The sequence below is a fragment of the Odocoileus virginianus genome, chromosome 7 (genome assembly GCF_023699985.2).
Source record: "Odocoileus virginianus isolate 20LAN1187 ecotype Illinois chromosome 7, Ovbor_1.2, whole genome shotgun sequence".
Taxonomy (NCBI): Eukaryota; Metazoa; Chordata; class Mammalia; order Artiodactyla; family Cervidae; genus Odocoileus; species Odocoileus virginianus.
In genome coordinates this window covers 64,821,596-64,838,460 of record NC_069680.1, presented here as the reverse complement: position 1 = coordinate 64,838,460, position 16,865 = coordinate 64,821,596, and the positions used below count along the sequence as shown (strand labels likewise).

At 45.0% G+C, this 16,865-nt stretch overlaps 1 protein-coding gene across 1 annotated transcript in view; it reads right to left on the bottom strand.

Annotated features, from left to right (window-relative positions):
* LRMDA (leucine rich melanocyte differentiation associated) overlaps window positions 1-16,865 on the bottom strand; it is a 1,164,713-nt gene that overhangs the window by 1,119,617 nt on the left and 28,231 nt on the right. Inside the window, exon 4 of the mRNA XM_070470890.1 lies at window positions 15,555-15,655. Coding sequence (XP_070326991.1) covers window positions 15,555-15,655 — 101 coding nt within the window. The remainder of the gene's footprint in view (window positions 1-15,554; window positions 15,656-16,865) is intronic.

The following is a 16,865-nucleotide window of genomic DNA, read 5'->3' as shown; positions in this document are numbered from 1 at the left end:
ACACAGAAACTGTTAGTTACAATAGAACTGATCAATGCAGATCAGAAATAACAGAAAAGGCAAACTTTTAGTAAAAGAAGAAAATCAGATAGGATAAACTTAGGGATATGGAAAATAGTCACATGCTCTTGGCAAGGAAATACACCATAGGACTGTGATCTCCCTTTTATTTGCACAAGAGTCACAAATAGCAAATGCCACATGAACCTAGGCAAAATCCTCTCCAAGATGATTCAGCTGAAAAAACCAGAAGTATCAAAAATGAAATTAATGATTCCAGGGATAATTGCTGTCTTGGTCCACAACCCACAGGAACAAAACTCTTCTTGCATTCAATATTTCATTTGATCTTCAAAACTCTGATAGGTGAGTACCATTATCCCCTGTCTGGAAAGTCACAACACAGATTAAATGATTTGCTCAGTAGGTCATAGATCATCTGTGATGGAGTGAAGACTAACAGTTAGGTATCCTGTCTCATGATTTCACTGTTTTTCCACCAAAGCAGCTCCAGCCAAAAGTCCCCTGACTTTGTGGTCTCCAACAAAGATTCTGAGCTTCAAACTAGCAAAATTTCAGTTTCTCATTCAAAATTTTAAAATTACAATAACAATAATGCATCATGCAATACATTATATGATGTTAACTTATTGTGGTAGTCATTTTGCAACATACACATTTATCAAGCCATTATGTTGTAGATCGTCACCTAATGCAATTTGATATCAATTATATGTCAATAAAACTGGGGGGAAAATGCACCATATTTGTATAGTATTTAGTGATTGACAAAGCATTTGCATCCATATAAGCTATCTCCTGTGCCACTCAGAGATTTCCTGAGAAAAAAAGTGAATAGTATGCTTTGCCTGTAACTGAGTAGAAAACAGAGACTCATGCTTCCTGAAAGGTTGCCTGGATGAAGAGCAGCAGCAATAGAACTCACACCTGAGATGGATCCAAAAGCTATGGAGGCTCAACCCCCAGAGCCCCCTTATTAGAGCACAATGAAGTTTGCTCTATTTTTGTTGTTGTTGATCTTCCTAAAGGAACAGGACAAGTTAACCCAACCTAATTTTCTAGACTTCTAAAATACTGGCATTTGATGTAAAGATTCACTGCCTAAAGTTTTATCTACGCTGAAACACGATAAGGTCAAATATAAGTTTGGGAAGAAAAACCAGTGACAATCTTGAAGCAAGAACACAGGGAGAGCTATCCCCTGTTGGCCTGGAAGACAATTTTCCGCTTCTCTACCATTTAGTCACCAACCTACACCAGCTCACCAGGCAAAGGTCTCAAAGACCACAATCGACTGGAATTGTGGGAAACACAATGGAATCCAATACAATGTGGGAGCCAAGGAGGTAGGCTTCGTGGTTGTGCAAAACTGCGTCTGGACCTTGGCTCCTCCCCGACCAGCTGTGTACTGTGGGGAAAGTCCCTTAAATTCAGCACACTCACATTTCCTGACTTTAAACTGAAGACCACCTAGCTTGCCATGAGGACTGAAGAAGTAACCAGATGAACTTACTTGCAAAGTAGAAATAGAGACGGACTTAGAGAACAAATGTAGGACTCCAAGGAAGGGAAGGGGAAGTGGGATGAACTGGGAGACTGGGATTGACATGTATAGACAACTGTATATCAAACAGGTAACTAATCAGAACCTATTACAGAGCACAGGGAACTCTGCTCAAGGCTCTTTGGTGACCTAAATGGGAAGGAAATCCAAAAATGAGGGGATATATGCATATGCGTAACTGACTCACTCTGCAGTACAGCAGAAATTAACACAATATTGTAAAGCAGCTATACCAGCAGCTAACTCACCGTCAACAAACTTCCCAACAGAAAAGAACCACAAAGTTCTCAGAGCTGCTGGTAGGTTTGGCTGTGGCCCTGCATTGTTCTAATAACTTCACCTGAATTAGTCTTCTCTCCACACTGAATATGAGAGCATTTGCCAGCGGAAGCACCACATCTTTAAGTTTCAGGTGCTGGGAAACCAGGTATGCCCTGAATATTTACAGATCTATAATGAACAGAAGGGACTTCCTAAGAACAATGACCCAAGTCCTCAGCCCTTGCAGACATCTCCAGACAGCTCTGGGGAACCCTTGCTATCCTGAGCAGTCCCTACCTCCACTCAGCTACATGACCATCTAGGTCATGGCCGTCAGAGCCATTCAAAGACCTTGGAAGTCACTTGGCCCTCAAGTGCGTCCATGGAGGAATCCAGTCATACATGGCAGCTAGAAAGGCCACTGCAACCCTCCTGGCATTCTCCAGAACATGTACCCCAGGCCTGACTTCCACCCACCAGCTAAAGAGGAAGAAGATAAGAAAAACCATCCACTGTATGGTTAAATTTACCCCTACAGTCATTCTCCCGGGGTGTCACAGAGTGGACTGGAAAAAATGCAGTGCCCTTCAAAGGACACTGGACAGAATGACCTTCAGGAGTCTCTGGTGGCCTCCGTTGCTCTATACCCCAGGTCAGCCTGATTTTCCAAGAACAGAATTCAGGGTGCTGGTTTGCTACATCCAATTGCAACCGGAAGGAAGGTTATCTTTCTATGATATGATTCCAGCTCAGGCATTTGGGAAGCATTCGCAAGGGCCACCAGGACAGACTCACGATTCGGCTGTCAGCACAGGTGAAGACAGCCCGCCTTCCCAGGCCCTCTCTGAGTCTTCATCGCTCCCTGCTCTTGGGAGGTTTCGAATGCAGAGGCAGTGAGCTACCACGGTGATGCAGTTAGAAAGGACAAGAAATTCATTCTGAAAAATAAGTCCCTGAAATAAAATTTGCACTCCACCAGGCAATTCCAATGCACCCCCAAGACTGACAGCCAAGCAGGCAAGTGCCCCCTCCTTCAGCTTCTCAAGGCGGACTGACAAGAAAGGCTCTTGACTTCATCCCTTCTTGCTTCCTGCCCCATCAACCCCACAAAAAATGCTTTTCAGCAGATCCAATCACCAGAGCTGCTGCAGAACAAATATAAAAACTAATTAGAATTTCTGAGGATCAAGGCACCTCAAAACTCATATATTTAAACATGTAGATGGGAGTCTGCCTCGGTGAAACTGAAGAGTGTCTTAGAAAAATGGAGCTTTTGCAAACAGCGTTCTGTTTGAAAAGAATTAATCCAAATTATGTCCTGTGCTATTATTTCTTTAAGCAGCACAAGGGCAAAAAAAGTTAGCTCCAATGAGGGCAACTTTAATTGTAAAATAATAAAAATGAAAAGAGGCTTCCTTTGCACCATCCTATGTTCTCGCTCCACTCACATCTGCTCTACATCTGAGTTTGGAAAAGGAGAAAAGACGGAGTATAAGAACTAGCAGCCGAGCAGAGACTACAGACAGCAACAACACTACAAATGCCACATTTTGACAGTGGTCAACAGCAAAAGAGTTTTTCTTCACCCATTTTCTCTCATCTCACTGCTTCTCACAGGTGCTCACCGCTCTCTCTGGAGGTATACAGTATCTGGAAATTATCTATTTTTGGTAAACAAAGCAACACAGAGAAATCATCAATTTCTCTTGAACACATACCAAACTAAATCACGCTCACATTCCAACTGTCATCCCCCACCTCTAACTGTGAAAGTCTTTTCTGCTCCAAAGGTCCATGCATTTACTAAAATAATTTGAGACTTCATCAGGAAGGCCATTATGCTGGCAAACATTAAATAATTCAAATGACTCCTTGTATATAAATATTTCACATCAGATATTGATTTCTGAATGAAGTGCACATGAAGAATGACCACACTAAGCAGTGTCCGAGTACATTCTGGTGTTCCAAAATATAGGCAGCATCTTACCGCAACAGAAAGACTGAATTGGTCACACATGATTACATGTACCATCTACATACAAATAAAACTGCTGCCTCTGACTCCCATTCCTATCAGATTCAGAACCTATCCAGTGGAATCTTCAAGAAGAGCAAAGTAAAAGGCTTTGAAACACATTTTTAATTTGTTAAACTGCTTCATTTTCAGGGGATTAACAGGGCTTTGATAAGGTTACAACTGATGCTGAATACTTGCACCGCCATGTCCTAAAAACACTCAATTTTAACCTTTGGTGAGACCAAGGTGAGATTTTAAGCACTACCAACCTTTAAAAATCTCTGGCTGCTAGTCCCCATCCTGTATCAAAATGTAGAGGGAAAAAATCTTGTTTCTAAAAGTTGCGAGGGGGAAAAAAAAAAAAAAAACAGTGCTGAGATGTGACCCCAAGCCTTAAAACACGTACAGGTTTTCCCTGAGAGGCACAAACAGCAGTCTTGATAAAAGAGGTGAACAAAGAACAGAGACGCATGATCAACATCATTAACCAGGGCTCCGGGCAGCACAGAATAAACCAGCTCGAAACACACGCGCACTGAAACCCCACAACTTTCCAGGCAACCTCAGGAGTACAACAGCCCAGGATCCCAACCAAGCTTGAAATGTGGAAAGGAGAAAGTGGGTCCTTGCTGGAGCCCCTCCCCTAGCCTCTCCATAAACACTGGCCGATCCTTCCCCGTCCCTTCTCTGGGTACCCAAAGAAAAAAGCATAACAAGAGCAAGTGTGTTTGAACCGAGTAAAATATGTCCACCTCCTCCTACCCCAAGCCAGCAGCACAAAACTGAGCAAATTAACAAGCACATATAATCCCCAAATGTATCTTCCAGGAAAGGACCACATCATTGATTGAGACAAGATTTCGTGCATGCACGCGCACGCGCGCATGCACATACACACACACACACACACACACACACACACACTCAAACTTTCTTTTACCAGGACAATAGCCGAGAAGAAAACACAACCCCTCAAGACTTAGCAAAAGCTAAATCCTGTCTCCCCTTAGCTGCAGCATTCAGCTGGATGTAGCTAAATTCACAAAATGTTCCCCTGGCATTTAAATTCTCTTTTTCTTTCCTTTTATTCTCCTTGTAAGCAGAGTTGGGGGGGTGGGTGATGCATAATACGTCAAAAGACAAAGCAACTTCAAAACAAAATCAGTTATTTGTAAACAATCTTTGTGGGGATTTCTGCCCCTCCTCTCCCCCCACCCCAAGAAAAACAGCCCTGCCAGTTGTAATAGAAAGCCAAGTACAGATAAATCAATTAGCCTGCTAATTTCTCCCCTCTCATTTATTTAGCTCTGCACTGTATTTGTCGTAATTGACTACAATTATGTTAATTACTAACTCCAGTATAATTACTATATTTATTGTCATTGAGCATGCGATGTACCCACAGCAAAGCTGGCATTTGTCGGGCATCAAGAAACCAAACTGTCGAGAGGTGATTCTCGGCAAACTGGCGGATGTGGCTTTGGCAAATGAAAGGGCAAAAGAGATTTCATGCAATGTTAGTTTGAAAGCACCGGTTCATTAAGGATATTAATTTTCTGATAACTACACATTTAAGCATGACATACTCGCGCAGTATCTACAGGATTTCGCAATTATTAATGCGTGACAGTTTCAAATGCTAAGTGAATCAATTAAACAGCAGCATTCACAATTTGAGAAGAGATAACTGCTTCATAACTACCTAAGACTACAATTTTCACATGACAAAAAAGAGCCATTGAGGCGCCTTCAAAACCTGACAGGTCAAGAAAGAAGTTTGAAACAAAAGCACCTTACAACCATCATCTCTCCTCTTTACTTGTCAGATCAACTTTGCTAGTGTCTCCCCAGAAACGGCATCACATGCCAGCTGCCACAAGGTGATTTTTCATGTCTTGTCAAAGAAATCTTTTATTCTATTTGCTCTGCATTAACATGTTACATTTATTGATCAAGGGCCTGTTCCTCAGCCACAGCAGGGCACTGAGCTCTCCATGCCTACAGGGCTTTGATGTCCCGGTGACATTCGAGCCCGAATAATGCACATACTAAATGGATTTAATGCAGAAATGTGTTTGGGTCTGACAGTTACATTAATAACAGCCCCTCACACTGATAAATATGCAATTGCTACTATTAAGAGTTACCCAATTATGGGGAAAATATTTCTCTACCTTATAAATAAATCCATCAGGGGAAAAAAAAAGTTTTAACAATGGTGCATTTTCTTAAAACACTTCTCCAGCTGCAGAATACAGGCCGTGCACGGGGGTTAACACCCCCTTCTCCCCACCCTCCTCTCCAATTGTTTTTAGTAAGTCTTGCTTTATCTCAAAAATGGTTCAGGGATTTTTTTTTTTTTAAAAAAAAAGCTCTTTTGTCGGTCTTCCCTGCTCTACCCGTCTCTTATTTCTTCAGAATCAGAGAAAAAGCAGACACCCAAGAGACTGAAAAATTGGGTTCTGTATAAACTCAGAGAGGAGCTTAAGGGAGGTGGTGCAAAGGTGGGGGGCACATAGCTGATCCCCATAATGATGGGTCTGGAGGAGGAGGTGTCTTTTTCTTTAAACTCTAAAAGGAAACCTGAGCATGTGTGTATGTCTCTCCCTCGTTTAAAATCCTGAGCAACCTTGTGCTGCAGCACTGAAGAGGGTGAGAGTGCAAAGGCGAAGAGAAAGCAGCTGGGACAGAAGAGAGCTTTTATGGGGAAAGTCTAGGCCAGGGAGCATTTGTAGTTATCACATCCCTGCAACTAAACACAGACACCCAGCAAAAAAGTGTAATCGCTCCCCTTTCATCATAAAGGGGCAGGAACAGCTGAAATCACCAACACGGCAGTCCCTGAGGAGACAAAAGGAGCAAGACTTTTCACAGGGTGGGTGTGTGCATGCAAGTGAGTGCAAGTCCAAGTCCAAGCGCACGCACATGCGCGTGGGCGCGTGCACACACACACACCCCTTCTTTTCCCTCCAGAACCAAAAGTCACACACACAGTCATCTGTCTCAAGGTTTTTCATCCCGAGGCTGCAACAGCAGAGCCATGGCAAATGCTAAGCCCCTTCTTCCTCTGACAGCAGCCGTGGCCACCTAAGGCACACCCAGGGTGGGACAGAGGTGGTGGCAATAAAAGGGATGAGGTCTCTGGGAACCCTCAACTCCCAGCCGACCCAGGCCTCACAAGGTCTTTGTACATCAGGAAGGCTTGGAAGAAACTGGAGAGAAAAGGAAATGTAACAGACAGAGGTCTAAGGCTTCTTTGGTCTCCAACCTGGAGCTGTAGGAGCCATTCTGATCCTGCTTCTGTGAATTCTACAGGTCATTTGTGATTTTAAAAAACAAACCCCCCTCCAGGGGGGGAAAATGACTGCCCATCTTCAAAGAAAACACTGAGTTAAATCATGAGAAGCAATCTAGAATAACTGTAAAGCTGAAGTCAAACCACAGGAGCCATTTAATCCCAGCTCTCCCATTTAACCATCAGTGTGGTCTGAGGGAGATTTCTTCCTTTATCTGGGCCTCAGTGGCTCCATATGTAAAAGGCTGGTAGAAAGACTGAATGAGCTGACACCCAGTAGGTGTTCTGCCCAGCCTTACTCAGCATGTAGCAAGTACTCCATGTCACTGGTTCTGTGTTAATAAGAAAATAAACGTGATAACTGGAATCACTTATTTGATCCCTTGTCCCTGGACTCCTTTACACAACCCAGCAAGTCACCTCTGGGTACTGATCTACAAAGCTGCGTTCTCTCATGAAGCGAGCCGTTCCCAAGCTCTCTCTGACAGGACCCAGAGGTCCTCCTCGACATGGTGCAGCTGGCATGGCAGAGGGAAGGCTCTTTTGTCCAAAGCTGTCTTACACCCTGAAAGACACTGAGCACTCCAGGCCTCACCCACTAAATGCTCACCCCATCAACGCGATAGAATCTCATGGTTTAGAAGATGCAAGACCAGAGAGTAGAGAGTCTGAGAGGGTTAAGCTCACCTGCCTCTCCCCCACCCCCCATTCCCTCAAATCACCACTGCCTCCTGCTGCCACCCCGACAACACAGCGGCATCACAATCACCACGCGCACATGATGACCTCAGAGCAGAGAGCAGGGCAGAGGGAGAGGCGAGAGAAGCGGGGGAGGGCAAGTTCCAAACAGCTTAGGGAGAGAAACGTGACAAAGAAAGGAAACCCAAGATTCTGGGTTTCCAGTCCAGTGGTTAAGATTACACACTTTCAGAGCAGGGGGTACAGATTCAATCTCTGGTCTGGGAACTGAGATCCCACATGCCACAACATGAGGCTAAAAAAAAAAGAAGAAAAAAATAAAAAATAAACCCGAGTTCTGAAGGAGTTAAATGGGTGAGATGAGAAATAAAAGGCTCTCACTGAAAATGTCTAGGAATTTCTCATCCTGGAGGCAACCCTGTAGGAAACATGGAGACAAGGTTTATGAAAGCCCTTTCTGAACCACACTGCAAGGCAGAGCTGCACGGAGCAGCACCGCTTCTGAGAAAGCTGAGCCTGGGGAGAGCCCCGTGGCCTCTCGGACAACTCTCACCGATCGCCCACCGCCTCCCCAGCTCGGTCTTATATGCTATGGCTCAACGCCCCCATTTTTTGGCCAATAGATGGAAATCTGCAAAGTCAGGACATTTTGAGGGGAGAGAGGCAGGAAAGTACCATATAAACCTCTTCTGCAGTGGCCTGCTACCCACTCCCTTCACCATCTTCCCTCCCTCCCTGTTTTACTTGAAGCTGTTTTTGGTAATAACACAGTCACAAAGGGCTTCCCCGATGGCGATGGCTCAGAGCGTAAACAACCTGCCTGCAATGCAAGAGACACAGGAGATCCAAGTTCGATCTCTGGTTCGGGAAGATCCCCTGGAGGAAGATATGGCAACCCACTCCAGTATTCTTGCCTGAAAAATCCCATGGACAGAGGAGACTGGCAGGCTGCAGTCCTAAGGGTCACAAAGAGTTTGACACAACTGAGCAACTACGCATGCATGCACAGTCACAAAGGTCACTTCAGAAAGTGCTGTAAGTCAAGGAAATATAAGTCTTGCTACTGAGACATTAAATATTACCTGCCAGCTCATTTTCCACTTCACCTTTTGACTGTATGTTCAGCTGGTAGTTAGAGACACTAGACTGGCCAATGATATTTTTAGAACCAAATAAAAAAGGTGTGGGGGGCTACTTTTCAGAGCATTGACCAGCTCAGAGAGAACACAGCTTCTAATATGTAGACCCTGCCTCCTGTAATCACTCAGGGCTTATCAAGACCCTAGAACTGTTGTGAAAACTCACTAACAGTTTCTCTTACTAAACCCTGTCTTTCCCATCATCATCTCTTCCTCTCAAGTCTCACCAACAAGAGCTCTGTTGCCACCCCCAGTCCAATATCAATGAGTTCCCCAAGTAAGACCACTATGTTTGGGTTTTGAAAACAAGTATGAACAAGGCCCCTGATGGCAAAGAAATGGTTTGATGAAGACCCAATACCAACAGAACATGCCCTTCAAGCTGTTCTCCTAAGAGTCTAGGCAGGGAACTCTCCCTTACTCATTCCTACTGTAATTTGAACACAGGAATGCTTCTAGTTGGGAATGATAAAAAATGTGTGTCAGATGAAGTGGGTTTATGCAATGTCAGACAGTTGGCAAACCAAGGTATTTGTACCAGTTTGAAGAGGCTAGGCTACGCTATATTAAATATTCTGTCTTACGACACAAATTTCTCATTTACAATCTATGTCCAACATAGATCAGCAATGGATTCTGGCCATTTATGGTCAGAACCCAAGACTGACAATCATAGCAAGCAGAAAGTTGCAAATTATGTGCTGGCTCTTAAAGTTTCTGCCCACTGGTCATACCAAAGGGTACAAAGGTGTGCAAACATACCACATGCAGAAAGAGGAAATCTTGAATGTTTGTGAGGAATCCCAATGACTATCAGAGAGTGAAATGGCCCTTATGGACAGTCAAGGGTGGATTTTCAGCTTCATTAGTGCCATGTTTAAGAACTAACCTTGGCTATGCTTACTTAAGACCTATTATTTGACTAATTTGTTAAGCACTTTACACAGTTGGCTTCCCTGATGACTCAGACAGTACATAATTTGCCTGCAATGCAGGAGACCCAGGTTCAATCCCTGGGTCAAGAAGATCCTCTGGAGAAGGGAATGGCTACCCACTCCAGTATTCTTACTTGGAGAATTCCATGGACAGAGGAGCCAGGCAGCTACAGTCCATAGGTCACAAAGCCTCAGACATGACTGAATGACTAAACTGCCACTTTATACAATTACACATTCAACATTTTTGTAAGTAGCCCAAGGGCAGTTAAACAACTAGTGAAAGACAGTCATAAGATTTCAAGACAGGATGGTCTGACCACAAAGCCTTGGTTCTTTTCATTACACTGCCCATTTTTCCAACTGGGAAGCAAGCTAACAGGCCCAGTTCTGCCCAGCTGTTAGTAAACAGGCATAGATGTGGTGGTATGTTCATCCTCAAAGAACTGACACCTAGTGTCCACCTCTCTGTCTGGTGGGAAGAACAGAGCCACAATTTTACTGGAGCTGCCCAAGTCCCCAGTCATCACTGTCATCCTTGACAAAGTCAGAGAAGCAGCAAGCTCTCACCTAAGACATTCTCTCCTAAGCAATTCTCCCATCCAGTACATTTACCAGAGTGATGCTAAGTAAGATGCAACTGCCAATAATTTTTAAAATGTAAGTTTACTGTTTCCATAGATCAGCTAAGCCCTCTCAATTTCATTGTCATATTGACACAGGTGTGTTTATCACTGTGTGCCATGGGAATTCTGCTCTGCCCACTGTGTTCACAAACTCAGTGGGCAACCTACTCAGGGCCCATGGGGGAGAGAAACAGGCCACCAGAGAGAATACTGTCCTTTCCCAGTTCAGGGAGAAGCAAAATGAAAGCTGCGACAAACTATTACCAAGTTCTCTTTTCCTTGATCAACCAGCACTGGTGATGGCAGAGGATTCTCTGTATTGATCAGAGAAGCAAAATATGAAAACCTCAAAAGGAAAAAACAAACAAGAATAGTTAAAGGAAGAGTTTGGGACAATGGATATTCAAATATTCCTGGTAGCATAAATTGGTATCACCTCTCGGGGGCAACTTGCCATCTGTATTAAGGCCTTCTGACAATTCTGTCCCCAAGAATTTGCCCCAAACAACTAATCAGAGATATTCATCAGTGAGTATCACAAGGAAATTTATAAGAGAGATTTATAACAGTAAAAATCTGGAAACAATTTAACTGTCCAACAATAAGAAATAAGAATTGGGAGGACTGATGCTGAAATTGAAGCTCCAATATTTGGGCCACCTGATGTGAAGAACTGATTGACTGGAAAAGACCCTGATGCTGGGAAAGATTTAAGGCGGGAGGAGAAGGGGATGACAGAGGATGAGTTGGTTGGATGGCATCACCAACTCAATGGACATGAGTTTGAGCAAGCTCTGGGAGTTGGTGATGGACAGGGAAGCCTGGTGAGCTGCAGTCCATGGGGTCACAAAGAGTTGGACACGACAGAGCAACTGAACTGAAGTGAAGAATTAAGAAACTATTAAAACCTATAATGCAGTATTTATTGAGATAGGAATATGTTTCCAACACAATGTAAGCAACAGCATCATTTAAAAGATATTTGGCAAAATGAAACACCCAAGACAATAAAATGTTAACAATGGAGATTCCTGGGTGGTAAGATTATCAGTGAAAATTTGAGAGAAAGAGGGTTTCAGTCATACCCTTCTGGTTTTCCCAATATTTCCACTGGGAAATATGGTTTTATTATTTAGCAGATTGTCTTCAAAAAATAAAATCTAAAGTACACTCTCATGTAGATATAAACACTGGATGGATACGTGATCATTAATGCATCCAAGTGCAAGGGACACAAGTTCACTCCTCTGGGCTGTTACCTAATAAGCTTCCTAAACCCTCTGTGGCCATTATAGGGGAGATGACAGGACCCTGCCTACCCCTGGGAACCATGTCCAGAGAGCTGGTCCCAGTTCATTGTCTTTGTGGCTCACCTGGGTCTCATCCAGTCATAACAGGAAGAATGAGATCCGAGTTGAGAGAGTAGGTATGTCTGAGTCTTTTAAGGGAGTCAGGAATTTTATTTGGACCTTTGTCTTGCTTCTCTTTCCAACCTGTCAGGGAACATACTGGGTCCAGGGACTTTCATCCTCCCAGGACAGAGTCACAGAAGCAAGACAGCCTCAATTTCTGAGACTTTCTGCATAGAGAAGTAACCAGTCTACTACTGTACAACCCAATCAAGGGAGGGATGGATTCATAGCTAATGCAGAGGGGAAAACCCTGAGGTGTAATGGGAAGAAAAAAATAATGTTTCAGAGCTTATAAATCCATAACCACCCTCCCCTCCAGCATGAATGGGTAGCCATAGAGCAAATCAGCAGAAACATCACTTTCATGAATGAAATTAACAATGATGGTGAATGGCTTTGAATTAAGAGCAAGACAACAGAGAAGGATGACCTGATCGTAAGTGGTTAACTGAAGCCTAGTGTCTCTCTTTTAACTAACATCTTGGCAAGAAGTAATACAAATCTGGCCCCATGAGAAACTCTCATGTTAGTGTATACATGGACTAACTCTGGAGGATGACAAAGATCAACTACCAGTAGTTACCAGTGCAGGTGGGACCCAAGAGGCAAAGGACATAAATGCAAGGGAGAGTTTCTTTTCCTTGGTTACAGGTTTGTTCCTTCTAAAGATTGTGTCATGTGTACTATTAAATATTTTTAAATGAATAAGCAGAACTCCTTGCCTAAAAACAAGCTGCAGTCTAAAGCACAAACAGACTGCAGCTGATTCTGTGATTTATGGGAGTAGCAAAATTTGTATTAGCAGCTATGGCTCCATTTAAGGCAACACCCTGACATGACTCTATGGATGAGACAAGGAAGACTGCAGAGATGTCCTGTAAGAAGGAGCTGGGGAGGGGGGGGGGGGGGGGGGGGGGGGGGGGAAGGGTGATTCTTCCAAACATAACAAAGTGAGAAGAATTTTGTGCTTCTGAGGATAACCCTGAAAAGAAGATAAGGGACATGGAAAGCAGAGAAAGTGGCTGGGAAAGACGGGCACCTGATCACATGCAGGAGACCTGATCCTGATGAGAGGAACAGCCAGGGAGAAACTCTCCAGGGCAAGGGAGCACCCAGAAGACTTCAGGAACAACGCTATCCCAGCATCTCCTGCTGCACGCAAAACTACCACCCTACCTCTCCTGGTACACTTTGAACTGGCGTAATAAACGGTAATGTAGTACTGAGCTTCAAGGGAGATGAAGGGGGTGTCGAGAGTAGGACCAGACAGGCTGCCAAGAGGGAGAACAGAAGATAGAGCAGAGAGTTAAAACCACAAGCTATGGTAAATCCAGGTGCAGAGCAAGTGTAGGGTGATATGCTCCCCACCAAATCCCGTGGAAATGACAAGACAGGACTGGGAAGAAACCTTTTACAAAAGGTGGGACGGGGATCCGCAGTACTTCCTCTGGATATGATGATCCCTTCAGCCTGGTAGGAATCACATTCCCACTTGTGTGGAAGGTAAGTTCATGATCTTTCTCTTCCCTTCTCCCTTTCTCTCCCCAAAGAGGAATTAGGTAAGCGTCTAAACCATCTTTGAATTTTTATCCAACTGAAGGCAAAGGACCTGCAATAAGCTTACATCTTCCTCTGACACCCAAGAGAAACAGTGCCACCTCCCCTTGCCCCCAAGTTAGGTAAATAAGACCATCAAAGATGAGTCAATCTCACCATAACCACATCAAGTCAGAGTTACTCTCCTGCATTCTGGTCTGTAACTCCTTCCAGCATACCCAAGTCCTAATATAAACCCTTCCATGAGACCTCACCCCTCCATGGCTCATCCCTGCCCCAACCCAGCTACAACTCACACATTGACCACAGCACAAGTAAGAACAGGTTCAGGACCAGATCTTTGGAGGGATCATTCCTCAAACTTGACACTTATAAAAACTCTTCTCTCAACAAAAAGTTAACAAAAGTCTTAATTCCTCTCTTTTTTTAAACCAACCTCCTTTTCACAAAATTTTCCTGCCTCCAGGCCCCATCATTTCCTATGATAAATCCTTAAAGATCCAGCCTCTCAGAGCCAAGAACCCCTTCTCATCAGAGAGGCAGGGTCCCATAATGTGACAAAGACGGCTCTGTTTCCTCAGACCTGACAGCCCAGTCCCATGACCTGTGACTGCTCATACCCCCTCCCAGGGCCCAGCCTCCTCAAACCCACATCCGGGCTCCCAGCAGCAAGGCAGCCACTGCCTGAGTCAAAAGCCCCAACGCCCAGAGGCCCGCCACATGAGAAGAACCCTCTGCCCAAGTCTACGCTGGGGAGCTGTGAAGGCGCACACGTGTCTCAGGCACCATCAGTTGAGACTGTCTTCTGTCCCCTTCTTGGGCAGGGACCAAAAACCATCCTTCATTTGTTCAGAGTCCGAGTTTACTTGGCACCCTCTCACCACTCTGTATTACTCTGTGACTTTTCCGTTTCCACGTCTTCTCAGAAGCCCACAAACCTCTTGAGAGTCAGGCAGCATACTGCACCCACTCCCTTCTAACACGATTCCCTGGACGCCCCTCCTGTGGAGACGACGCATCTCAGCACAGCCGTGAGCTCCTAAGCACCAGCCCATGAAGCTCTGCTGGCTTTGCTGGAAGTCCCTTCCACCCTCTGGTGCCTTAAAGCCCCAAGCTTTGTTCATCTTCGCTGGAATCTGTAATGCCCAAGTGTCCTGCCTTGGAGAGAAGAGACTCCACACTGTGAAGGAAGTAAAGTACCAGAGCCCTGGGGTGGGACTCCAGCTCCTCATCTATCCTTCCACCTGGAGACAGTCTGTTCCATCAGAGGATAGCATGGCTCTCAAGGAGACACTTAGGAGAAAGCTCTGCATGGAACCACCTCCTTAGGAAAAGCCACCACCCAGATCCCCGCCCATTTATCCCACAGACACCTGCTTTCCAAGAACCTTCCAGCTCCCTCCCCAGAGTCCCCAAACCAGTTACAATTCAGCACCTTTTAGGAAGAAATAACTCCATTTTCTCCATTGGAATAATATATACAATTGCACTTACCTTCTCTGCCAAGTCTGGAACAGTTGTTTGAGCTTCCCTCCCACCTACCCCATGCCAACAGCATTGGAATTACTTTGAAATACCATCTGGGAGAAATCATCATCACAAATATTTAAAGTTTCAATTCATAAAAAGGCAAAGAAAATAAAAGAAGAACACATACACTCTACCTGGGATTCAGCAAATCTTTGAGCAACGGGGTCATCCACAAAAGCATCCCTAAAGGCCCCCAACACACCTGCTGGTTCTCTCTCTTCCTCTCCAAGAGTTTTCTAACATGACGCATGGGCCTCAGGGAGGAAGGAAAAGAACAAAGTGACACTGATGGCCCTCTGGGAGGGACACACGTGAGCCAGAGGACACTCACACTCACTGTTTTGTGGGCACAAGAGGGGAGCCAGAGGACCTTGTGAAGTAGAGTCACACCTTTGGGGTCCCTTTGGAGACCTGGGCTGCTTGGCTTTTATCTGCAGGCCTTCACCATGGGCCCTGGGTCTCCCAGGCCTGGTCTGTCTCATGAAGGTTACATACCTCAGAAGGTTAAAGCTCAGATCAAGCCTCTTTGCAAAGTGTCCACAGTCCCTGCCGAGGTGCTCTGGAATCTCTCTGCAGTCCTGGCCTATGTAGGACACCTGGAAATTAAAATGGAACAGAAACAATGTGGCCAACGGAAATCACCCAGCTGCTCAAGGCCCTGCGTCACTGATCCGATGATTGCTTCCGCAACTTGAAACACGCGCTCCGCACACAGGAAGACCCCATTTGTGGCTGTTTGCCTGATCAAGTCAGCTTTGGGACTTGGCTTCAGGGATTCTGCCAACAGCTCCCCTTTCTTGGTACACTTAGCATGATGGAGACTAATCCCGGCACAAGGGAAATTGGACTGAAATTGGCCGGATTCAGAGGTCCAAAAAAAAACCCCAACCTCAGAGCATGCTGATATAATCACAGCAATCAGCCTCCCACTCAGGGGCCTTCCCAACAGCTGCCCCTCTGGCTCTCCTGCTCCCTCTCCTCCGCTGCCCCCTCCCCCAAATACCCTGTTATGCACATTACCTCATAAAAGACACAGCAGATGCACTTACCAGCATTCAACCTGCAGGGTGCTGGAACAAATAGGGTTGGACAAGAAAACCTCCCCAGACCGCCAATCCCATCCTATTACCACCGTGTATAAAACGTCCTCCGAACTCTGAACAGAGCCGACTTGCAGGCGACAGGGCAACCACGGGTGGCCAGAGCTCTCAAGACTGTCCTCCGGGGAGCCCCTGGCAGTCAGCCCCATTCTGCTGGCAGAGGTGTCCCTTAAGCATTCTTTACTTACTTTTATCATTATTATTTACCTAGTGTATGCCCAAATATTAGGAGGCTGAACTGAAATTTGATCCCAGAATTTCAGACTGGGAGGTCAGAGGGCTTTCTCACTGCTCCAAGCACCGAGGTTTGAAACCTATTTTTACAGGTAGCAGTGAGGGCAGGACTGGCAACTAATTCCAAAACTAGTAAGACAAACCAGTGACCAGTCAGCAGTGGGTCACAATACATGATGCTTTCCCACAAAAGGAGCCTATCCTCAACTGCTCAGCAGAAATTCCAGCTCATTACAAGGCTACAGCCTTGATCCTTTTCGCCTTGCAAACCTTCATTCTTCCACATACAAACAAGAAGTCCTGGAATGAGAGGTGTCCAAGGGGGTGGAAGTAGGGATGGAGGGGTTGTGATTCCCAATTGAGAATAAGAATATGGTGGCCATCTTGCATCTTCAGTATTACATTAAAATGGTTAAAATCAGGTTATGAATTACTAATACTCTGACCATCATAGAATTATACAACTGCACTT